At 47.2% G+C, this 24,759-nt stretch overlaps 1 protein-coding gene across 3 annotated transcripts; it reads right to left on the bottom strand.

Annotated features, from left to right (window-relative positions):
• Positions 1 to 2,172: 2,172 nt before the first annotated feature.
• LOC109743640 (uncharacterized) lies at positions 2,173 to 4,727 on the bottom strand. Of its 3 annotated transcripts, none has more exons than XM_020302733.4 (2): positions 3,414 to 4,727; positions 2,173 to 2,739 (listed from the first exon to the last, which is right to left on the bottom strand). In XM_020302733.4, the coding sequence occupies exons 1-2, from the start codon at positions 4,593 to 4,595 to the stop codon at positions 2,491 to 2,493; spliced, it is 1,431 nt and encodes a 476-aa protein (XP_020158322.1). In that variant the 5' UTR covers positions 4,596 to 4,727; the 3' UTR covers positions 2,173 to 2,490. The 3 variants fall into 3 exon arrangements, with proteins under 3 accessions (XP_020158322.1, XP_020158323.1, XP_073354537.1); XM_020302734.4 differs by having other exon boundaries at positions 2,173 to 2,736; positions 3,414 to 4,719; XM_073498436.1 differs by having other exon boundaries at positions 3,396 to 4,678.
• Between the last annotated feature and the right edge of the window lie 20,032 nt (positions 4,728 to 24,759).

Raw genomic sequence — 24,759 nt, 5'->3', positions numbered from 1 at the left:
GCTACACGACCTGTGAGCGGGGCTACACTGAAGAACAATATGAAGTGCGTAAACAATAATATTCACAATTTTATTTTATTACCATCATTTGTGTTGAGTTTTATTTATTCATATATATATATGTATTGACCCCCTTCTTCAAATTAGATGTTTCGGAAGCGGGATGAACTCCTAGCACCAGATCGTATGCGAGGAATTCAAGAGGAATTGGCGGCATTCTTCCTTGACCACGTGATTGCTGAAAACGGAGAATACTATGTGGACCCTGTGTTCCTACAATTTAATTAGGAGATTGTATGGTAAGAGATAATTATTGTATTTATGTAGCCGGTAGTGTCGGATAGATATACGAGAACTTGTTGTTCGACCAATATCTCGGAGAAGGAGAGGTGGTCGATATCACTTCTCTCTGTATGCATATGTTCATGACGATCTTCTGTTTCCTTCATTTGATTACTAGCTAGCGTGTCTACTCCTCTCCATACGTATATAGTACGTAGCATCGACCAAGCACGGAGATAAGAGAGGACACTTCTCTCTATTAATTAGCTAGCTAACACAATATATGAAACACCTAAATTAACCCCCCAAAACCCCTAAACCACCCCCTTTCAAAAAAAACAAAAACCTCAACTCCTGCCAGCAGCTGACGCATGGATGCCTATTGGTCCCGGTTGGTGACACCAACTGGGACAAAAGGCCCTACCTATTGGTCCCGGTTGGTGGCACCAACCGGGACCAAACGCCCCCCTGCCTGGGCTGGCAGTAGCGGCCACGTGGAGGACCTTCTGTCCCGGTTCGTGTAAGAACCGGGACTAAAGGGTTAGGGCTTTAGTAACGACCCTTTAGTCCCGGTTCGAGAACCGGGACAAAAGCCCTTACAAACAGGGGTAAAAGCCCCTTTTCCTACTAGTGTCCACATCATCCACCCGGCTTTGATTCGATGGTTCACATCATCATCGATATCCACATCCTTCTGCGGCATTGACCCCAAATATCGAAAGATGTCCTTCTAAGGCACTACCTGCCCAGCAAGGCTAACCTCCTCCTCCTCCTCCTCGTGCCTAGTAGTACTGAAACCGCACCTCGTGTACTCGGTTTTAGTTTTATTAAGTCTAAAATCATTCCATTCCAAGGTTTGTCTCCCTAGCTCTAACTTGCTATTGACCCTCGTCCGACTATCATCGACTAGCACCACATCATCCACAAAGAGTATACACCATGGGATATCTCCTTGTATATCACTGGTTACTTCATCCATCACCAAAGAAAAGGTGTCGCCACCTATTTTAAGTGTTCAAAGCTGACCTCTGGTGCAGTCCTATTTTAATTGAGAAGTCATCAGTGTTGCCATCACTTGTTTGAACACTTATCACAACATTTAAATTATGTAGGATTGACAAAAAAACCATGACAATGTTACGTTCTTTCGGTCCCACACTCGGAACCTGCGAATCAAACACAAATTTTATCACTTGTGTCGTACCGTATGCTTGCCTGCACTTGATAATTATTAAAGAAGAAATGGATGTACTTTAGTAATAATTCAGGCCATAACGTCAGCATGTAGAGCAAGATGTTGACTCATAATTCCCATAAAGAAAAGATGAGACTCATACATGAATCAAGTTAAAATCAAGAAAACCTGTAGAGACTCATATTTCCTAGCGTTTCTCTTGCAGTGAGACCCAAGGGAACAGAGTGTAGTTCAGACTCAGCCCTGGCATGATCAAGACTCAGCCATGGTTGATATACAGAAACATCTAGGAAGATAAAAATTATGGCTTGATCTCTTGCAAACTTGTCATACTGGTGGAGTGATAGTTACATTAATCATCAGACCCAGTATGTGAGACAAGTATTAGCATGGCGTTTGAACAGAAACTTGTTGGGGACAACAAAAACGCACAACAGGCAAATAAGTGGCAACAAGCTCTTGACAACTCTCCCTTGTGCACTTGTCATCATCATCAATAGGTTTCTCATTCTGTACTTAGCAAAGAGGATCTCAGATACAGTCCCTTGCAGTCATCCATTGTGCATCCAAAGTAGTATGTTTTCTTAAACTGGAGGCATCTAATTGACCAACTATTCATGCTGGTGGAGTGATGGCTACATTCATCATCATACCTACTCCTACATAAAAGAATACCATGCATACACATTAACCTCTTAAAAGATGCAGACAATGGAGCTCAAACTGAGTATGCACACCAAGATACATATCACCATTGTTTTATCTCCTGCCAACCAGTTATACGAACAGAGTACATGAAACTAGCATATACAGACGCTCTTAACACACATACACACAACTGAAGTACCAAACCATTTAACCAAGTGCCCCTATCATGAGAACACAGAATACATACACATGTACACGACCTGAAACAGGCTACTCCGGCTGGCAAATAAGTGGCAGCAAGCTCCCCAAAGCACACTTATCATCATCAGGTTTCTCTTTCAATATTTGGCATGTAGACCTCGGAGTCATTCATTTATCCTCAGGATACGGTTTCTCGCGGCCGTCATCTGCGCATCCAAAGTAGAGATTCTGCTGATAAGAGAGCCCTTGCCATCTTCGGTGGGACGCAAAAAGGCATCTAACTCTGCCACGATTTCTTTTTCTTTATCAGCATTCATCAAAGCTTGGCTGAAAGACTGCAGTGCAGCAATGAGGACAGAGGAAGTTTCTTCTGTGTCCTTGGGATCATCATCTTCAGTTTCTGACTCCTCCTGCTACAAAGAGGGATTTCAGTGTAAGCAAGAAATTGAAGTGTATGTATAGACAAAAAATTGTGCAAGGCTACAGATTCTGATGATACAACATCAATTTACTTAAGCTCTTACTACACAGGTAGTGAAGATGAAACATGATACTGTTCCACAGTGCCATCTCAGTTCTCACAGTGGTAACCATTAGAAAGAATGTGTAGAGTAACAAAAAATTCTGAACCTCATATATGGGCAGTGCAGCACTATATAATATCATCGTACTACTAACAAACAATCTGCAAACGAATTTTTGTCACATGATTCATACAAATCAAACATGTTTAAACTTAAGATAAGAGTCCATACCAGCCTTTCAGAACACAATAAACCAGTTTTAATGTTAAAATTTAAAGTATTGCATCCTCATTTGAACGGCCTGTTAAGAGGTTCAGATATCACATAATCTGCTACGCATGCTAAAATTTAAAAGTACTCCATCTGTGTACTAATATACACCCTGCAATCGAATTCTTGTAATATGGTTTAGGAAAATCAGACATGCTACTGTTTAAACTTGAGATAAGAGTCAGACAGTGGCCTTTCACAACACAATAATCCAATGCCTTTAAGTTGCTTAACAGCATACAATCTATGAACAAGGCACTGGAAGAAACTCTTACACATAAGCACAGGCTCACCTTGCTTTGTACCAAAGAAGGAGGCCATGCCATGACATAGGGATGGGCCGCCTCATTATGCCGATATGCACCATTATAGAGCTCGCACATATCTGATGTTTCCAGGCATATCGACAGGTACAGCTCACGATATTCTGTGTCCTTGAGGTAGAAAATACAGAGGTAGACAAAGCCATCGATAACTGCCACAAGGTCCACGTTGACATTACAATAATCCTCTTCCTCCATTGAGCACCCAGTGAGCTCCCTAACAATTGGGCGCAATGGGAAATTCTTGTACGTAATCCAGCTGTTGACGACACTACAATTGTCCAGGAACCAAGAAACAATGGTTTTATCCTTTATATCTACGATGCAGAGATTCTCATCCTTGGTCTCACCAAGCTTATATGTTGATTCACCCAACTCCGGTTTCAAAGGCGTGGGCAGATCGATAAGAGAGAACTGAAAGGTCGCGGTGTCGAGCACCACGATTTGGTCATACATCCAGCCTCTCCAGTAAACGAGCCCATGCACCACTCCGCTGGCCCTGAGCCTGTCAGATACAGTCAGTTGCAGCGTAGTCTCCGGGAAAATTTGCCACTCCATGGTGTCCGATGAGAAGACGGCGGCGCGCTCCGCCCGTTGGCCGTCTACACGCACACAGACCACGCGGGACGGCCTCCGGCCGTCTTCGGGGAGGAGCGTGTAGAATTCAAGGTAGATCTTTCCCACCGGCGGCAGATCGAGGAACAGATCCAGGACCTGCGTCAGCGGGCTGTAGGCGGCTCCCCGCTGAGCGCCCTCGCTGCAGTTGTCGTGGATGAGGTAGCCGCCGGAGCAAGGAGTCTCGGAATTGATCTTCCACCCGGAGGAGAGGGCGTCGCCGTGGCGGACGTCAAAGAAATCGGCGGCGACGAGGTCCGGGTCGTGGCGGCGCCAGGGGCAGGGGTGGAGCGGGACGACCTCCATGTTGGGCTCGAGGAAGAGCGCGAGCACGGGCGGCGCGTGGCGCTCGCGGAAGCTGCGGCGGAAGGAGGGGAACGAGCGGGCGGCGCGGCGGAAGGCGCGGCAGGCGCAGGCGGCGCGGACGAGGGTCGGGAGGGCGGGGAGGCGGACGAGGATCTGGCTGAGGAGGTCATCGCCGAGATCGAATATGGTGGCGGGAGCGGGCGGCGGCGGTGGGGAGGGCGGGGTGGCCATGGTCGCCGACGGTGGCGACCGGCGAGGTCAAGCGACGGCGGACGCGGATTTGGGAACGGCCAGTGCGGTATGTAAGGTCAACTGCAACGACCTATTTGGTCCAGTCGTGTCCACGAAGCAAACAAACGGGTGTCTACAATTCTTTCTCTTCTTTTTTGTTTGCCAAGACCATTTTCAGCCCAAATTGCGCGGACCCGCCTACGATGCTCTCCTCTCGTCCTCGAGGTGTCTCCACTTGATCTCAATGCCACACCTGTAGCCGGCCAGTCCACTGGGGTGCAAAGGAAGCGTCTGGGGGCGATTCCCACGGACAATTTTTCCGACACCCGCATCCTATTCGATGGTATGCCGACCCCGACGCCGGATGACCCCTTGTACTACAACGATTTCATGGAGGAGATGATCTATGTGGGTGGCCAAGAGTATGATGCCGACGAAACTCAAAGCTAAGAAGGCCGCGGCCAAGACACCCACCACCACCGACCACCAAGGCAAAGACACCCAAGGCCAAGAAACTTAAGATCAAGGCAACCAAGGCCAAGAAAATGTCGACATCAAGGATGAACCATTGTTTCACGAGGAGCTATCTCATCAAGACAATGCACAAAAAGGCAGCAAAAGCTTGAGAACGGGAGGATCCATGAAGGATGAGGACAAGTTACTTTCCGAAGCTTGGATGGAAATAGGACAAGATACCAAAACCGGCGTCGAGCAAAAAGGAACAACATTCTGGAAAAGGGTCCCTACATACATACTTCCATGAACGTAGAAAGTTTGAGCCCTATGAATTTGAGAGTGGCCATGGTGATGTGTCACTCCAAAAGAGGTGGGCCTTCATCCAATTGGAGTGCAACAAGATTTGTGCCTCCTATGAGAATATCACCGGCTGGCCCGTGAGTGGCATTGGCATCAAACACATGGTATACAAATCCTTCCCTTGTTTATATGACCTTGATGCCATGTCACACTCCTATGCATATGAATGTATCTTGTTGGTTTCAACTCCATATGTAGGTGTTTCAAGCTTTGGAAATCTTCAAGGTCCAACATTCGGGGTAAGCCGCTCACCTAGGCCCACTGTTGGACGGTGATTTGCGAGTGCCCAAAGTTTAAGGAGCGATATGCGGCCCAAAAGAAAGGTGGGGGCCCTCATCGGTTATTGAGCCAAGTGAAAGTGAGAAGCGTCCAGGGGAGACCAATTCCAAGGTGGATGACAAGTGTGAAGCTTCGACACTTGCCTTGTAAGAAACTTTGAAGGGGTTCATGACCAGAAAGGAGGTGGCACTTGAGAAGAGGTAAGAGAGGGAGGAGAGGAAGCACCAAGAGAAAGAGGAGGCAAGGAAAATCTTCTTTGACATACAAAAGAAGAAGCTCGATATCGGTGAGACCAATGCCTGGTCAAGAGCAAACGAGATAAAGCTCGTGCTAATCATGCAGAAAGTGAAGATCATGGCGGCCGGCTTGAGCAAGATGTCCCCAAGAAGGAGGATTTGGTTCAAGAAGAAGCAAAAAGAGATGCTCTAGCTAGATGTGTGATCATCTTATGTTTGGACCAGATGCATGAACTATGGCCGAGACAAAATTATTTTGTATGTTAGCATGTATGTCGGCATGAATTCTAGCTTCATTTTGCAAGAGATGCAAAAACTATGGCCGGGGTGCGATTGTTTTGTATGCTGGCATGAATTCTAGCTTCATTATGCAATCTAGCTATGTTTGATGATCAAAATATGTTTGTTGGGAAAAAACGGCGAGGCGAAGCAAATGGGTCGGCCGGTTGGGCGCGGACAAGGGCGGACACCACCCCTACAACCGATCCAAACGGCCAAGTTTCGCATCTGTTTGCGTCGCTGCCTTGGAGTTGGCGTATGAAGGAGTTCAAAAGAAAAGCGGTAAAGAGCTAAAATAAAAGCTAAGTGAAAATACCCTCTTCTTACAAACCCAATTTTGTTTACCATGTTGATGTGAATAATTTTTTTAGTTTTTTCTATGAAAAACAATTTAATTAAACAGGACCAGTAGTTTTTCTTACAAATTCTGGCTTTTATGAAAGCTTTTCCTCGCTTGTAATTCAACAAATTGTTAACTACCAAAATGATTTAACATTTAGCAGAGGGTCAGTAATCTAACACTGACTTGTTTTTTTTTGTGTGTGTTTTAGCTCTTCATGGTTGCGTCTTAAATTGTAGTGTACTATTTATTTAATCTTCTTCCGTCGGAATTGAAAGAGCTAATATCTGCACTTTGTTTTGAAAACATATCTCCTCAATTGAGCTCTTATAAGAGTTACCGTCAAACTAAATGGAATAGTGCCCTCTCCCGCTACCTACAGGAGAAATAGTACCATGATCATTTAGTGTTAGTATTTATTCATGAGGGAAATCAATTTTTGTATCACCCACCTACATGCATAATAAACAATGCACTACATCTACTGATGCAACACGGGGTACATTATTGCTTCACCCGTTTTGTCCTGCAATCATACTCATAGCAACATCTTCTCACCTATATATCTCCTTCACTTGTAACTCATGAATTATGTGGTCTGCATTTCACACTTGTATCTTAGCATCGCTATAATAGGTTAGATTGTTCACCCGGAAAAGCTAGATGACCAACTATAGGAATGCGCCAATACAACATCTACCGAATACGAAATGTTGGTTCCTCGTCAAGAATATGATAAGGAGATTTGAGAATGAAAGGCATCAGGACAAATTCTACGGGGACTCGAGTTCTGGTAAGTGCTAATCATATATGAGAGTATTGGAACTTCTATTTATCAATACATGGTTACAAACAACTCATGGGCATGGCCTAATATCATCTTTTGCAGCTTTGTGCTTGCAATCATGTTTGTTTGCTCTTGTTTGAAGAGTGTGAAGGCAAACCAGACCAAGGAGTACAATATCCATCTTATTGGCTACGAGCGAGATAGGTGGACCATATGTAATCCTGTCGACCCGGAAACAGCTAGTCATTAAGTTATACAACTAATAAACCTTTAGAGATTGCGTATGCCGTCAATTAGAGCACACTTGTATTGTTGAAGATGATTTTTTTTTCTTAGTACTATAAGTTACGTATTGGTTTTAGAAACCTCCATGAATTTAACGGAAGACAACGAAGTGGGCTGAACAAAATGACACTTGCATAATTTGGTGAGTCCAGACCCCATGTGTCTTTGGAGAAGTTTGACGCATTCAGTCTCTTTGCTCCAAATCGACATGTTAATTGAAGTGACTTTCCAAATACACTATTGAAGAAATATATTATTCTGGAAGTGACGCTTTAGCATAGTCTCTTGTGCTATATTGAGGACAAAGACAAAACCCATTGATCTACACATCACCGAAAAAATTCTATGCTTACATCACAATTAAATTATGTAGCAATTACAAAAACTATGCTTACATCACAATTAAACTTCTATGCTTACAAAAACTTAACAGTTAGAAACTGCGAATCAAACAAAACTTTAATCACTTGTGTTGTACTTTAGTAATAATGCAGGTCTTAAAGTCAACATGTAGAGCAAGATGATTCATAATTCCCATAAAAGAAAAGAGAGAAGACTCATACATGAGTCAAGTTAAAAAAACATGTAGATTCATATTCCCTGGCATTTCTCTTGCAAGTGGACCCAAGCAGGTTAAGGCTGCTTTAAGTTCAACACCTTGGGACCCAAGGGAACAGAGTGAAGCTGAGTCTCAGCATGTAAAGTAAGCAAGCTACACAGAAACATCTAATCTAATAAAAGGTTCAGCCATGGCTTGATCTCTTGCAACTAGTCATACTGGCGGACATTCATCGTCAGACCCAGTATGAGAGACTAGTGTTAGCATACGCTTTGTTCTTTATCATGGCATTTCAATAAAAACTTGCTCCGTCACAAAACAGGCAATACATACACACACGCACCACACATGAACAACATGGTCACTTACAGTAGGCTACTCCAACAGGAAACAGGCAAAGAAGTGTCAACAAGCTCTTGACAGCTTCCCCTTGCGCACTTGCCATCAGCAGGTTTCTCCATCCTCGCACTCGACAGTTGTGCAAATTCTACATGGTTTTTGCCAAAGCTGGGGGGTTGAACATAGCGCCGCCTCTGTGGCCAACTACTAGTCATGTTGGTGGACTAATGACAACATTCATCACCAGGCCTACTATATGAAAGACTAGCATACACTTATCCTCTTTTCATGAAAGAGAGATATTGCCTTGACCAAAAGAGGCAGGCGATGAGCTCAAACTGAGTATGCATGGCCATTGCAATCCCTGAGAGGCTGAGAAGATAAGAAACCTCACCCGTTGCTTAATCTCCTGCCAACCAGTCATACCGACAGAGTAAATGCGCTCTTCACAACGTAAATAAAATAAATGAAGTACCAAACCATTCCAACAAAGCTTGTAATATCAGAACAAACATATACACGCATGTACACCATGATCGTCACTTCAAACATGCTACTCCGGCCAGCAAAGAAGTGGCAGCAAGCTTCCGACAGCACACTTATCCTAAAGATACGGTCTCTTGCGATCGTCATCTGCGCATTCATAGTAGCTATTTTCCTGATAAGAGAGCCCCTGTCATCTAGGGTAGGACGCAAGAAGACATCTACCTCTGCCATGATATGTTTTTCTTCGTCGTCATTCACCAGAGCTTGGCCAAAAGACTGCAGTCCATGGGATCATCATCTTCAGTTTCTGATTCCTCCAGCTACAAAGAGGGATTTCAGTGTAAGCAAGAAATTAAAGTGTATGTACAGACAGAAAACTGTGCAAGGCTAAGTAATAGAAGGTGAAACATGATACTGTTCCACAATACTATCTCAGTTGTCAAAGTGGTAACCATTAGAAAGTATGTGTAGAGGGACAAACAAAATTTGAACCTCATATATGGGCAATGCAGCAATATATAATATCCTTGTACAAACATACAATCTTCAAACAAATTCTTGTGACATGATTTAAATAAACCAGACATATTACTATGTTTATTAAATTTAAGATAACAGTCGATAGCAGCCTTTCAAAACACAATAAACCAATGTTAATTTTAAAATTCAAAGTACTGTATCCTCATTTGAGCGGCTTGTTAAGAAGTTCAGATATCATGTAATCTGCACAAATACACATAGTAAAATTGAAGTATCTGCAATCGAATTCTTGCAATATGGTTTATGCAAATCAGACATGCTAGTAGCTCTAAACTTGAGACAAGATTTCACAACACAATAGTCCAACGCCTTTAAGTAACTTAACTGCATACAATCTATGAAGCAGGCGCTGAAAGAAAATTTGACACAATAGCACGGGCTCACCTTGCTTTGTAGCAAAGAGGGAGGCCATGGCATGACATAGGGATGGGCCGCCTCATTACGCCGATATGCCCCTTTAAAGAGCACCCAGATCTCCGGTCTTTCCAGGTATATGACAGGTACAACTCCAAATATTCTTCTGTGTCCTTGGGGTAGAAAATACACAGGTAGACAAAGCCATCGATGACGGCCACAAGATCCACCTTGACACGAACAGCCCTCTTTCTCCATTGAGCACCCGGTGAGCCTCCTAACGATCAGGGGCAATGGGAAATTCCTGTACGTAATCCATCTCTCGACGACACTACCATTGTCCAGGAACCAAGAAACGATTGTCTTATTCTTTATGTCTATGATGCAGAGCTTCTCATCCTTGGTCACACCAAGCTTATACTTTGCCTCATCCAATTCCGGCTGCAAAGGCGTCAGCAGCTCGATCAGCGAGAACTGAAAGGTCGCGGTGTCGAGCACCACGATTTGGTCATACATCCGGCCTATCCAGCAAACAAGCCGATGCACCACCATGCCACAGCCAGTCTTGGGCCTGTCAGATTCACCCAGCCACAGCGTGGTCTCCGGGAAAATTCGCCACTCCATGGTGTCCGATGAGAAGACCGCGGGGCGCTCCGGCCGTCCGCCGCCTTGAAATACACAGACCACATGGGCCGGCTCCCGGCCATCCTCGGAGGGGAGCGTGTAGAACTCAAGGTGGATGGTCCTAGAACGCGCCGCCGGCAGATCGAGGAACAGATCCAGGGCCTGCGTCATCGGGCTGTAGGCGGCTGTCCGCTAAGTTCTCCCGCTCCAGTTGTCGAGGATGAGGTAGCCGTCTGCGCTAGGGTTATAGGAATTGATCTTCCACCCGGAGGAGAGGGCGTCGCCGTGGCTGACGTCAAAGAAATTGGCGGCGACGAGGTCCGGGTCGCGGCGGCGCCAGGGGCAGGGGTGGAGCGGGACGACCTCCATGTTGGGCTGGAGGAAGAGGGCGAGCACGGGCGGCGCGTGGCGCTCGTGGAAGCTGCGGCGGAAGGAGGGGAACGTGCGGGCGGCGCGGACGAGGCTCGGGAGGGCGGGGAGGCGGAGGAGGTCGTCGCCGAGATCGAATATGGTGGTGGGAGCGGCCGGCGGCGGCCGCCGCCGCGGTTGGGGGTCCATGGCCGGCAACGGTTGCGACTGTTTTTTTTTTTTTTTTTAGTGGTGGTTGCGACTGGTGAGGTGAAGCGACGGCGGGCGCGTATTTGGGAACGGGCCGGCGCGATGCGTAAAAAGGAGTTCAAAAGAAAAACGGTAAATCGGATTATATAAAGAAACGGCAAACTTAGAAAACCGGCTTTAATCTCTCCCTGTGTTTAGTGTTTCCCATATTGATTTGAATATAAACTGAAGGATGGAAGAAACTACAACTGACATAAGATTACCACGACAGTTGGCGCCCACCGTGGGGCCATCCGCGGCGTCGGCCGGAGACACATTTTGGACGAGAACCCTTTTCCTCTCTAGCGAGCACATCGCGGCTGGTTTGATCAGCCAGCCCGATGGGCCCGCCAGCGCCAGCCTCGGCGCATCGCCTGATGAGGAGGCCGCCTCTTCCGCGAGCGGCCTCGATGACCTCTTCGGCAAGCTCTACCTCACCGATGCGGCCACCACCGGCGACTTCCCCAGCGACGTGGTGGTCGTCGACTACCCACTCCCTCCTGTCGCCAACGACACATTAGCTAGTGCGCTCGACGCCGGCGCCTTCGCATAGGGCATGGTCATTGGCGGCAGCCAGGACGCTGGCGGGTCCAACCAGGATCCATTGCAAGCGGCCATAGAAGCCCTAGCGACTCCTGTCCGCGCTGATGCCGGCAAGGAGGAGCTGGAAGAGTTCCGTGTCAAGCTCTTCGACAACGCCACCAAGATGGCGGCCTTGAAGCGCCGCGCTGAAGCCACTCAGTGCGAGATCGACCGCGTGGTTGGTGGCACGCCGGCTGCGGCCGAGCCCAGCCGGGCCGGTAACATACGACAACGCGGCGCGGCGATCACCAGCATGCTGGGAGTCGGACGCCCCGTCTACTAGACCCCAGCGTAAAATATGCGCGCCGCCCAGGCGGCCACAGAAGAACTTGAGCACCTAGAAGGCGACGAGCGGCACAACCAGATGGAGCGCCTCCAGGAGCTCCTCAACGCTGCGAACGCGTAGCAAGATGCGTGCAACCGCGTGGTGGGAGCCGGCCGGCAGGCCGAAAACCACCCACCCCGCCACGAGAATGGAGCGACCTCCCGGTCCCCTAGCGGTGGCAGCCATAATCAGAGGGACCCGGAGCCGGCAGCTAGCCGCAACCGGCGCTCTCGTGGCACGATTGTAGCCAGCCGGCAAGACCCCCAGAACCCGGAGGCCCGGCGCCGACCGGAGGAACGCCTGCCCCCTCGGAGGGATAGGGTGGCCTCTCCGCCGCCGGCTGACCACCCGACGCTCGGCGGCCGGCTAGGCCCCCGCAAAGCAGTCAGCGAAAATGGCGTCCGTCGCGGATCGAGCAGCTGGCTCTGTCCCTGGCAGTGGAGGAGGAAGACACGATCTGTCCGGCCTGCTTCGGCCCCCGCATCCACGATGAGCCCTTTCCCAAAGGGTTCACGCTCCCTTGAGATACTCCCAAATACACCGGCTTCGTGAAGCCGGAGGACTGGCCAATCCACTACTCCAGAACCGTCAGCATAGCCAATGGCAACAAGCACGTTGCCGTGAAGTACATCCCGCTCATGCTCCAGGACACCTCCCGGACATGGTTGAACAGTCTCAAGCCCAACTGCATCAACAGCTGGTTGGATTTCAGCGACACCTTCATCCGCAACTTCACCAGCACGTACAAGCGCCCCCAAGCCTCACCAATTCTCCATGTGCATCCAGGGGCCAACCGAGTCCACGCACGACTACCTGACGCGCTGTGCCGAGTTGCACAACTCCTGCGAGGGGGTCCACGAGGTGCAATCCATCAAGTACTTCATCGTCGGGTGCAGAGAGGGCACTACGACCCATCAACAGGTGCTCTCAACTTCCCGTCTTTCTTACGGCCCTCTTTGTGCCATCGCATCAACTTGGCATGGTCTTTGTTTCTGAATAGACGTTTTAACCATGGCATTATAGGAGCATATACCACATCACCTTGGCAGGAACCCTCTTCCTGGGGCGCTTGCCGTCAACATCACCAGGGCCATCTCATCTGATCCTATACCATAAATCACCGCATACCAGGCATGTGTTCAAATCCTCGTACGCACCGCGGTAGAGGATGCTGTAATTAGGGCATGCATGTATCTTCTGCACCTCCAATCCTAGAGGGCATAGAACCTTCTTTGCTTCATACGTTACCGTCGGGCAATTCGTTATCCTTTGGAAGCTTCTTCTTCAATATTTTTAGTAACTTCTCAAATCCGTTGTTAGATACACCATTGTCTGCCTTCCATTGCAAGAATTCCAGTGTGGTACTGAGCTTTGTGTTGCCATCTTCGCAATTGGGGTACAACCCTTCCATTCCTCTTGTTTGCATCAGCCACTTCGAGAAAATTATGCACGCCCTTAATGTACTCGAAGGTGCGTCTGTCACCGTACATCCATTGCCGGTTCATCTGCGTGCATTATATATAATTAAGTGTGTCAAAAACCATTACAGAACATCATGAATATAGAAGTGACCAAATTAATAGAAGTTCATCATCACATTAAACCAAAGAATAGTAGTGATCAAATGTTACTATTGAAAAAATAAATACATAAAGTTCATACATAGTTCTCGTTGAACAACATATCTCTCTCTAGCTAGAGCATCTAATTAAACCATACATTGAAATTATGTAAAACATTTCAATGCAACAACAAATGCGATCATAATCGCAACTAAGGTAAGAGTTGGTCCAAGGCATAATGATACCCAGCCTTAGCATGAATGGCATATTTTTTTAATCTTTCTAATCTTCAAGCACATTTTATCCATCTTGATCTTGTGATCATCGACGATATCCGAAACATGCAGCTCCAATGCCATCTTCTCCTCCTCAATTCTTTTCAATTATTTTCTTCAAGTAATCGTTTTCTTTTTCAACAAAATTTAACCTCTCGACAAGAGGGCCGGTTGGAATTTCCGGTTCACATACCTCCTAGATAAAACATCTATGTTACATTGGTCGGCATAATTGTCATAAACACTAGATGAAAGAAAGAGTTATAAAAGATAATATATACCACATCCGAATCATAGACAGGACACGGGCCGACGGGAGCGGATACCAAAACCATCGCACTATATAATAAAAGACAATAATGAAAGTAAGAAAATTATACAAGTATCTATTTAAATCATACAAGTAAGAATTTTTTTCTTTTAGAAAGAAGATAAGAACAAGAGACTCCCCACAGTGGTGCCGGTGACGAGATCGGCGCGGGCAATCGACGGCAGTGAGGACAGGGACGGGACAGGACGGACCGCTAAACCTAGACAAATCTTGAGGCAAATGGAGGTTGGACAAGGAACTTGGAGAGGAGAAAGCTTAAGTGTGGCTCGGACATTTCATCGAACACCTGATGTGCATAGGAGGTGAGCTAGAGCAACACACACCTCTCCCACGGCCGGGGAAAAAACAGAGCACTGAGAACAGAGGAGTGAGCGGGCAGGGGTATATATAGATCTCTCTCTATTCCCGGTTGGTGGCTAGAACCGGGACATAAGACTGGCCTTTGGTCCCGGTTCCAGCCACGAACTAGGACTAAAGGTGGTGAGCCAGGAGCGAGGCCCATTGGTCCCGGTTCGTGTCTGGAACCGGCACCAAAGGGGTCAGAAGAACCGGGACCAATGGCCCCCGAGGCCGGGCCGGCGCCCTGGCCGCACGAACCGGGACTGATGCACCCTTTGGTCCCCGGTTCGTGAGTGAACTCATATTAATGCCCTTATCCAGGCCTCAACCAAAGCCTTGTTTTCTACTAGTGTTATATTATGCGACATATGTGGATGGCGGTTGGCTCTGCTCTCTTCTGAGTAGAATAATATTCCTACGTTAAAAAATACGGCAATTCAGTTATGACTGTCTGAGTAGAATAATTTTCGTACTTTAGAAAATATGGCAAATTACTCTTCATTAGAGATGGTTTTGCAACAAATTGTACGAGCGAGCGGTTCATATATTTTTAAAATCAACTCAGACAATTTTTTAATCAGTACAGAAGGGTAAATACATTGGTTGGTTGCTTCAAGAGGTAATAAACCTGCCAGTTGCATGTCCAACAAAGGACATCATATTTTTGTTCCTGGTAATGCACAACATACAACTGTATGTTTACAGCAAGGCAATGATTTAGTAGACATGCCTCCTCCTCCTTGATGGAGGTAGCCGATCGACACAAACACGTGGGGAGGGGATCATGCTGGAGAGCGGGACAGTTGTCGGGGGTGTCCTCCTTGATGGTTTGTGCGTAAGAATGGTGTGAAGGAGAGAGGGTGCCATGGGAAAGGTGAGGTCGGCGTCATCCGATTTTCAAGCAAGAATTTTCCTGCTACGGTGGAAAACCAAGCGAGTAGGGGTGGGTCCCGCAGTAAAAGGGAAGGTTTATTTTGCGTTGGGCCCGCGTGTTGGAGATAACTTGATGGATAGTTCGGACAACCACATTCCCGTCCCCGATTTGGTCTAATTTAGGGGTGCCCGGACTGTCTAGACGGTTAAGTTTTGTGGAGCCTCGTCCAAACATGCTTGGATGTGTGAGGGAGAAGTGTGAGCTTCTACATTGCACGTGACCTTAATTATTTGTTTGATCTTGTTTGTTGTCCAAAATAGGATTGGACGTATGAGGAAGAAACAAGCTTCTACCTTGAAGACGATCTTAATTATTAGTTTAATCAATTTATATGTATTATAGCCCGTAGCAACGCACATGCATTCTACTAGTACACTTGATTGGAAGGGAGAAAGCAGCGCCAGCTTTTAAGGGCTGCATGCCATTCTTTTCTCTTGTATAGTGCTCTACAGCCGGGAGATAAATGAAGCGCCGTCTCCCTTCGCTCTTGTTTGAGACCGACAGAACAAATGATCGAACTCTACTCTCTTTCATTGATGATTCTACATATATAGGTACAGGGAGGACGCCTCATTGGAGAGGCGTCTGTATGTGAACCGGCGCGACGGTTGCCGAAATAGCATCCGTCCGCAGTAAATACAGGCAGGGATTGTGCCTTTATTAAGTATGTTAATTAATCTTAACACTTCCCCTAATCCATGTTTGTTCAGGTAGCATCATCATCTTGAAAGAGTCTTCTTCAAAAACCCTGTGGGAAAAATATGAGGAGTGGTGTAGAATATGTTGCTGAAACTCCTTCAAACCCAGTGGGAAAAATAAGGAGAAAATGATGCAACATATAATGGTTATTGCCTCTTTCAACTCAATACGAGAAAACCCATAGAGTTTAAAGGACAATAAATATGTCGTATATACTTTCCTAAAACCCCCGGTGGGGAAAACAGAAAGTATGACATATAATCTCATGTTGATATTACCTCATTAAAAACCTTTATGAGAACCTGTATAGTCAACTCATGAAGGGGAAAAGAGTATAATATGATGCATTGAACATGAATAATTCAGGAAGATACTCCCCCTGATTCTTGCAAAATTCGAAGCCGTCACATACCAAAACATAGAAGTTGGTAGAGACCCCTGAACAAATCAATCATGATTTGACTTGCAAAATATGCAATATAGTGATATTGCTTATTATGTAACATGTTTGCATCCGGACAACACAAGAAACATTATCGTTGAGATAATGGTCGGTGAATGTAGCCATGAGGTCTGTTTCGAAGACTCTTCATGAGAGGGCTACCACACCTAATAGGAACACTAAACTTGTCTACGATCTGACATAGTGGGGATGATCGATGTATCCAATGATATTGGTGTTCACATTTCTGTGAAACTGAAAAACTAGGACAAGAAGTTTGATGCCTTGGAGATATCGAAAGATATTCTTGTGTACCAACCAATTGTGATTGGTGGATCCAATGGCATCAAGGAACGTTGAGTCCCAATATTTCATTTCCATCATCTCTTGGTCTAAATAGATCTTTCTCTACGTCTAGAGAATGAACCACCATGAGAGTTATGGACGTATAAGACTTGCCCACAATGAATTTCTCCAATATATTTTGGATATAGACAACATAGTGTACCAAAATGTATGAGTGAAGGTGCTCAAGTTTTAGTAACGAGCGGTATCTTGGTTTTACCCAAATCCTTCATTTAAACTCCGTCATTTAGATGATTACATGTGTCGTCATTGCAGGAGTAATCACTGTGTATGACAGACAAACATGGATAACCATCATTGTAGGAGTAATCCTTGTGTAAAGGAACTCACTAAGTCGGTTGTACCAAATGTAACGACAACAATAAGTCATATGGTGACTTATTGATTTTTACACAATGTATGTTGCATTTTGTATTTCAATTCAGAATTGAGATTCCATTGGAAATCAATCATATATGTCTGAATCTAGTGAGCCACATGGATATGCGATCACTACATCTATCAACTGCAGAGATAGATGATTTTGTACTGCCAATTATATAAGTTATCGGAATGAGATTCCACCTCTGAAGAATAGTTAGGTATCTGCGTAAACCCTTGTGCTACAATACTTGCTCTTTGTTTCACCACCTCGTTGTTCTCAATTCTGTTTCCATAAGAAAACTGTTGTAGGTATTGCTTATGAATACCTTCCCATTATTGAGCAAGATCATTTCTACCTAGATTATACCCTTTGCTTGAGTTTAGTCCGAGTGTTGTTCACACTTTGCCATGGCCATGGTCTTTGGATCTGAATCACTTGAAAGGTTTTTTCAATCTAGTTAAGAAATGTATGTCGACAATTGTAGACTTCCGGTTATATGTTTCTCCAGAATCTATATATCAATATATAGTTGATGGAAATATCGTTACCCATAGTGACTACTCGCGATTTCCCAATGCGATTGAGTCGGGTATTCCGATGTCCCGGTCATTTTGTGCACTATGACCTGGGTTGGTGGAGGTTTCCCGTTCATTGGGTGTATACTACCCATTAGGTGTGTGTCAACGTGAAGTTGACTTGCATTTACTGATTCACAGGCCTCGATATCCTTGCTTGCGAGAAGCTGAATCCTGATATACTTCTGCCATACACCTCCCCCTCTTGCTTTGAACGGGGAGTGGAGTGGATTTTGTTGGTACCTCCACTCTTTCAGGCGTACTTTTACAGGATTGTAGGATTGTGTGACACCTTTATAGTTAGTAAATGAATCTGGCAGGTTATTTGCAATGTGTTGCAAATCTTCTGAACGCATGGTTCAGATCTTTGAGTACGTGGATTTGAGGCAGAAATGTGTTGAACATTCCACTAATTTCCTGGCATTCTTTATGGTACTTGAAATCTCCCCTTAATGCCTGGAAATGTTCCTCATTGAATCAGCATACTGGCCTTGAAGAACTCCCCATGCGAGGGGCTTGAGGTATTGACGGAAATACAATTATTCCTCACATAGATCTCAACTATATGTTGAGGGGCCAATGATGTATGCCGGGTGGTGATATCGGTATGCAACTGAATTACCGCAGATAGGAAATACTTGGTAGATATCCACATATCAAAGATAGAGGGGAATAATATTATGCAGTTCTGTCATGAATGTGTAAAACTGGATGACTCCAACGTAAAGTTGGTAAGTGGCAATTCCAAAGTAAAGATCATGCAATGAGCTTAATTCTTTGGATATAGGATTCTACCAAACCATTTTGAGTCTAGACATTAGGACAAATTGCTAAACTTCAATCCAAGGGCCAAGAGAAGGCACTCAAGGAGAATTCTGCAATATTATCCATTTGATTTGCTTGAAATCGATGTCAGGATAATGAGCCAATGGTTTCATGTGGAAAAACCACACTTGGGACCATCATATAGATGTGTCTTTTAGAACATGGAACACCTGAATAGTCTAGTCAATGGATGGGAAGATCCACTTATCTCAACTTGATGCATTCAAGGAGTCTAAGTGGTTCAACGTAGGCTTTAAGGTGCACGAGCCTTAAAATTAGCTTTCCTGTGTCACGTGTAGTGCACACAAAATCCAAATATTGTTAGAATTTAGCATCATAATAATCATAAACTATGGAATTGCTGATAGTTTTGGTTTCAACCTAATGTCTCGATGACCAAGGCGAGTATGCCAAGTTTTTCATGTACAAGACACTCTGGAAAACTATCTCGTACGCAACATGTGCTACGGGTTGAGTCGTATGTGTAGTACAATCCAGATGATACACAGAGAATGTGCTTGCCATATCCGTTGCATATGGTAAAGAGAAGTTATGTCTCTTTGTTGCCATCATAAGTTTCGCTAAGGAAACTATTTTGACGGATACCTCCATAGTTTAGTAGGGTATGAGTAAAACCTGGGAAGCAATAAAGCAGCTCAATGTTACTCGAGTACCCACAGGGATAGTAAATATGACTCGAGTTGAGCCAACAAATACCTCATCGCGTCTAGAGATTTTAAAATATCTCCTTTCTCTCAATGAGAGTGGAAACATTGGACTTCCGCGAGTATAGAGTTTGTGGTGCATATGTCTACAAGGCACATATCATTTTTCATCGGATTGACTCCCGTAGAAATCTATATATAGACATGAAGATTCTCAATATGAAAATCACTGTCAAATATATAGAATACATACAAATGTATTTGTATCAAAGTGCTGATCCAATATATTGTGATATACAATATGTGATGACAACAATACTTATGTTGTTGTTACAACATCGTAAATGGACATTAATTATATTGACCACTTACGAGATTGAAAGACTATTCATAGTCTACAAACATGTCGGTTGAGGCATATGCAACCATCACATTCTCCGTGCCCATAGGGTCCCATGACAGCTGGTGATGTCGGATTGAAGGTTGAAGTAAGATTCAAACCTTTGCCCTTGAGGTTCATTGGATCCCAGGAATTGCTGATACAGAATAACCAGATGCCGAGATCTGAATCTAATAACTTATGATATATAAGACATCATTTTTCTGTTAGCGGTGTGATCCTGACCAGAGGTGAATCTAGGATTGCACACATTATCCCACGAGACACAAGAGCGATCATGATGTCCATAGCCCAGATAGGACAGTGGTGGCCATTGATGGCGAATGCCTCAAACTCTATAGCCATATTTTACCTCTATGGGTAAACCAGAGATAATTAATTTACAACCAATAAATTAAAAACCATCATGGTTGTTGTCGTAATGAACTAGCAAAATCAATGGGTATTTCAAGGAGTTATCTTGAAACCATTAGTGAGAATCTCAAATTGCTAAATATGACACCTTGAAGATAATCTCCACGCAGCACTAGAGAGTATAATCTGACGAAATATGTCATGACTTAGTAAAATGTGTGGGAGAGCACTTTGTAAAGCAATTATAATGTCAAAATGACAAAATATAGGCTTTAATAGTAGTCATTGATAATTTGCGAAGGCAGTAGATCTATATGACTACCTTGTGATTGCAATACATCAATTTGAAGGAATCACTTTGAATTTTGCATTCTTTGCAAGAAATTAAAAATCTCAATTGCAAATAGACGTATTAATCTTAACATGTAGCGGACATGGAGATACATACATTCTGAAATATTCCGGAATACCTCGTACTCAACGGAGAAACAGTACTGCAGAGGTACTGAATTTATCTTTGCAAGAAAAAAAGAAACTCAATTGCAAATTGTGGATGTATAATTTCAACATGTAGGGTATGGAAATATATAACATCACACATATGTTCTGGAATACAAGGTACTCTACAGAAATGCAGTATTTAAGACAAATACTGGAAATAACGGGGGCTAAAAAAATGTGAATACTAATAAATAGTACTACTGTTAATAAAAACAGAGAAAAAAAAATATTCCGGCCCAGGCGGCCATTCGGCTCACAGCCGAGCGGAGGGGGGAAGAGGGGCAGCCGGAGGTCGCCCCAGGCGCCTGGGCCTGGGCCTCCACGGCCTTTGGCCGGCCCAACACCCGCCTCACCGAATAAAAAAAAAAGCCAAAACCCGATCCACTCCTTGGATCGCCGCCGCCGGCAGAGGACTTGGCCGTCGCGCCCTCCTCCTTTCCTTTCTCCAGCGATCACCAGCGCACCACCGACGAGCCCTCTTCATCCGCTCGAGCCCGCAGTCATCTCCAGCTGCGGCCGAGCGCCTCCTCCTCGTACACAGCAAAGCGCATCGGGCCGGCGGCCTCGGCTGTGGGCGTCGGCGTCGACGGAGGAGAGGGTGGAGGCAGAGCCCAAGGGGCTGACGCAGGCGCGAAGGCGGCCATGTGCACCATGAGAGTGCTCGGGCCAGTCACAAGCCAGGGGTCGAACCCCATGCTCACTGGCTGTGCACGTCCAGCGGCGGCAAGGCCGTCACCAGTGGCGTGGTGAGGGCCTTGCCTCGGGCCGCATCGTCGCCTCGGTCTTCCACACCGTGTCACGGTTGGGGGCCGTCCTCGCGGGCGCCGAGGCCGAAGGACGCCGTTGCGTGCGCGCCCGATAAGACGGCGTTGCCTCGCCATGGAGGGTCAAGCCAATGGCTTGGTTGCAGGCTGCGTGGTCCGGAAGACAACTGCCTTTTCCGGTGCGTACGCCGGGTTGGCTACCGGCGAGCGACAACGAACACTGTCCCTCATAGAGGAAACAAAGGTGAATCGATGTATGAAATCAACGCCTGTACCTTTTGCGTTTTCTCCCCGGTCCTTTCGTTGGTGGATCTCGATTTGCACTCTTGCCGTAATGGGAGACATTGAATTCTTGGTTTAAATCTCCCATCTTTTGATCGATGCATGCCATCTCCCCTCTTCTTCATTCATTTTCTGTTCTTCGTGGCCTTGTTTCTCGCCTGCAGGAATCATGGCTACAGCGCGCTGCAGAAACGTTGGTCCTGAGGGCCGCCGCGGTAGCGGGCACCACCACGCCGACGAACTCGCGAGCGAGCGATGCTGTAGGGACATATATAGGTACAGGGAGGACGCCTCGTTGGAGAGGCGTCTGTATGTGAACCGGCGCGACGGTTGCCGAAATAGCATCCGTCGGCGGTTAATACAGGCAGGGATTGTCCCTTAATTAAGTATGTTATAATTAACATTTCCGCTTCGGTAGACCCCTCCAACATAAGGATGGTCAGGATTGTCCGATACCCCTTTAAAACGAAGGGCACGATGGACATTATTTGAAAAAGAGAACGCCCGCCCACCCGCCCGCCCGCGTCGTGTACGTATAGAAATACACATAGTGTTGTTCCATTTTTTCCGTCTGGTCATCCCGCCTGCCCCACGCGTAGATATTTATTAGTCCAACCGACCCGGCCGGCCACTGCGCACACGCCTACCATCGTGGTCTATCCACTCGCCCGTGATCAACGCGGCAGCTCGCGGTCAACGCGGCTGCATGGGATCTCGTCTTCCGCGCGCCGCCCCCTCCCATCTCGCACCGCTGCCGGCTGATAGCACCTCGCCTGCCACCAAACCGCGTCGCTGCCACACGGCAGCACTGCCGCGCCCGCGCCTGCCGCACGCCACCGCTGCCACGCCCGCGCCTGCCGCACGCCCGCACTGCCGCGCCCGCGCCTGCCGCACGCCACCGCTGCCACGCGTGTGCCTGCCGCACGCCCGCACTGCCGCGCCCGCGCCTGCCGCACGCCACCGCTGCCGCGGCCCGGCGCCTCCGTGCCGCAGTTTAATGCCCCGCTCCGCCCCGCCACGGCGCCTCACCTGCCGCGCATTAATTCCCGGCGCTATAAAACCCGCCCTGCGCGGCGAGTTTGGTCACACCGCCCGTCCATCCCTCCTCTCCCTCTTCACACGCGCGTTCTCTTCACCGATCTGCGCGGGATGGCGTCCAGCGACTCGGACTCCGACGGCGCGGCACCGGGCGGCGTCTGGCCTTCGAGCCTGACACAAGGGCAGACGGAAGATCTCTTCCGGTTCGGGCTGTTCGTGCTGCCGGCGGCGAAGGTGCCACGGCCGTGGAGGATCTCCGCCGACGGCTACCCCACGCAGGGCCCGCCGGCGACGAACGCCGAGCTGAGCGCGCACCCCGGTGGGCGGTTCAACCGGAGGAACCGCCGCCGATTTTGGAAGCGCAAGCGGTTCAACGACGTTATCGGCGCCTTCAAGCGCGCCGCCCGTGGGCTCCCCGTCGGCGACATCACAGGCGAAGCCGGGCCCTCCCGCCTGCGCGGGCGCGCGCGCGCCCCACCTCCTGGCCCCGGCCCACCAGCCCCGGCCGAGGCCGTGATCCCGCCGGAGGTGGCGGCGCTCCGACAGGACGGCGACCTGGAGGACACGCCCGGACTGCTCGCGGCCCTAGCGCGGTCATCGGAAGAAGCCGCCGCGGCGGCGGCACGGGAGGCCGAGGAAGCCTCCGAGATTGCGGCCGCAATCCAGGCGGCCGAGGCGATGGCGGCGCCGCAGGCGGCGATGGCGCCGCCGGAGTCGCAGCAGGCGCCGGCGGCGGAGGAGGAAGAGGATTCGGACGACGTCCCGGTGGACTGGGACGACGTCGCGAACCGGTCCAGCAGCGACGATGATGGCGGAACCGGCCCGGGCGTGATTGACCTCGTTGATAGCGACGCCGAGTAGTTTTTTTAGTGTGTTGTTTAGGTAATTTGGTTATGTCGTTCTAAGCCTAAGTACTAGACTTTATGTACGAACTAGACTTTATGTACGAACTTATCATCATCGAGTTCGCTCAAGTATGTAAAATCTCTTATCTATGTTGAATGAAATTTGAGTGAAATTTGTTTTGTCCATTTCATTTGAGAGTATTGATTTGATGATGCATTTGTACACGAATATATGGTAAAACATAAGAAATTACTAACGATGCTCAATGTAAAGTTACGTGATTGAATGCATGTAATGAAACGAAATTTTGCGAGTGTGTGCGCATCCCGAATTTAGTCCTACACGCATGATATGAACGAAATCACACAAGAAACACACGTCGCGGCACGTCCGGGCAGCGGTTTAGGGTACTTTCGCCTAAAAAACCCTAGAAAATGCATCGGACGTAAAAAACTATCGAAAATTGCCGTGCGTTCTGTGGATGGTCAAGGCAACGTGTGGAAAAAGTTACGTGACGTTTGACGGAGTAGGAAAAAAACCATAGTTGGGAACCCCCTCTCCGGCAGACCAAAAAGTAGCTGGTTGCACTGGGGTTACGTGATCGCATGCATGCAAGTGGACCAAAGTGTGCGTACACGTGGGCACGGCCAACGTAGGCCCCCACGCAAGGTTGTAACGAAAACGGATACAAAACGAATGTTGCGTCACATCCGGCCAGTGTTTTATTGATTTTGACCGGGAAAACCATAGAAAATGCATCGAGCGTCGGAAAATATGCAAATTGGCGTGGGCGCTGTGGATGGTGATGCCAACGTGTGGAAAAAGTTACGTGACGTTTGACGGAGTAGAAAAAAACCGTAGTTGGGAACCCCCTCTCCGGCAGACCGAAAAGTAGCTGGTTGCACTGGGGCTACGTGATCGCATGCATGCAAGTGGACCAAAGTGTGTGTACACATGGGCATGGCCAACGTAGGCCCCCACGCAAGGTTGTAACGCAAACGGATACAAAACGAACGTTGCGTCACGTCCGGCCAGTGTTTTATTGATTTTTGACCGGGAAAACCATAGAGAATGCATCGAGCGTCGGAAAAATATGCAAATTGGCGTGGGCGCTGTGGATGGTGATGCCAACGTGTGGAAAAAGTTACGTGATTTTGACGGAGTAGAAAAAAAA

The sequence above is a fragment of the Aegilops tauschii genome, chromosome 5 (genome assembly GCF_002575655.3).
Source record: "Aegilops tauschii subsp. strangulata cultivar AL8/78 chromosome 5, Aet v6.0, whole genome shotgun sequence".
NCBI lineage: Eukaryota > Viridiplantae > Streptophyta > Magnoliopsida > Poales > Poaceae > Aegilops > Aegilops tauschii.
Note: the sequence above shows the minus strand (reverse complement) of the source record. Positions and strands in the feature narration are given on the sequence as shown.

What these genes read in the sequence shown, in the direction of transcription:
- LOC109743640 (XM_073498436.1), bottom strand. Translation starts at nt 4,595, where the DNA reads ATGGCCACCCCGCCCTCCCCACCGCCGCCGCCCGCTCCCGCCACCATA. An exon ending in AGGTGAGCCTGTGCTTATGT is followed by an intron (nt 2,740 to 3,395) that starts GTAAGAGTTTCT and finishes CCCTCTTTGTAG; the next exon opens with CAGGAGGAGTCAGAAACTGA.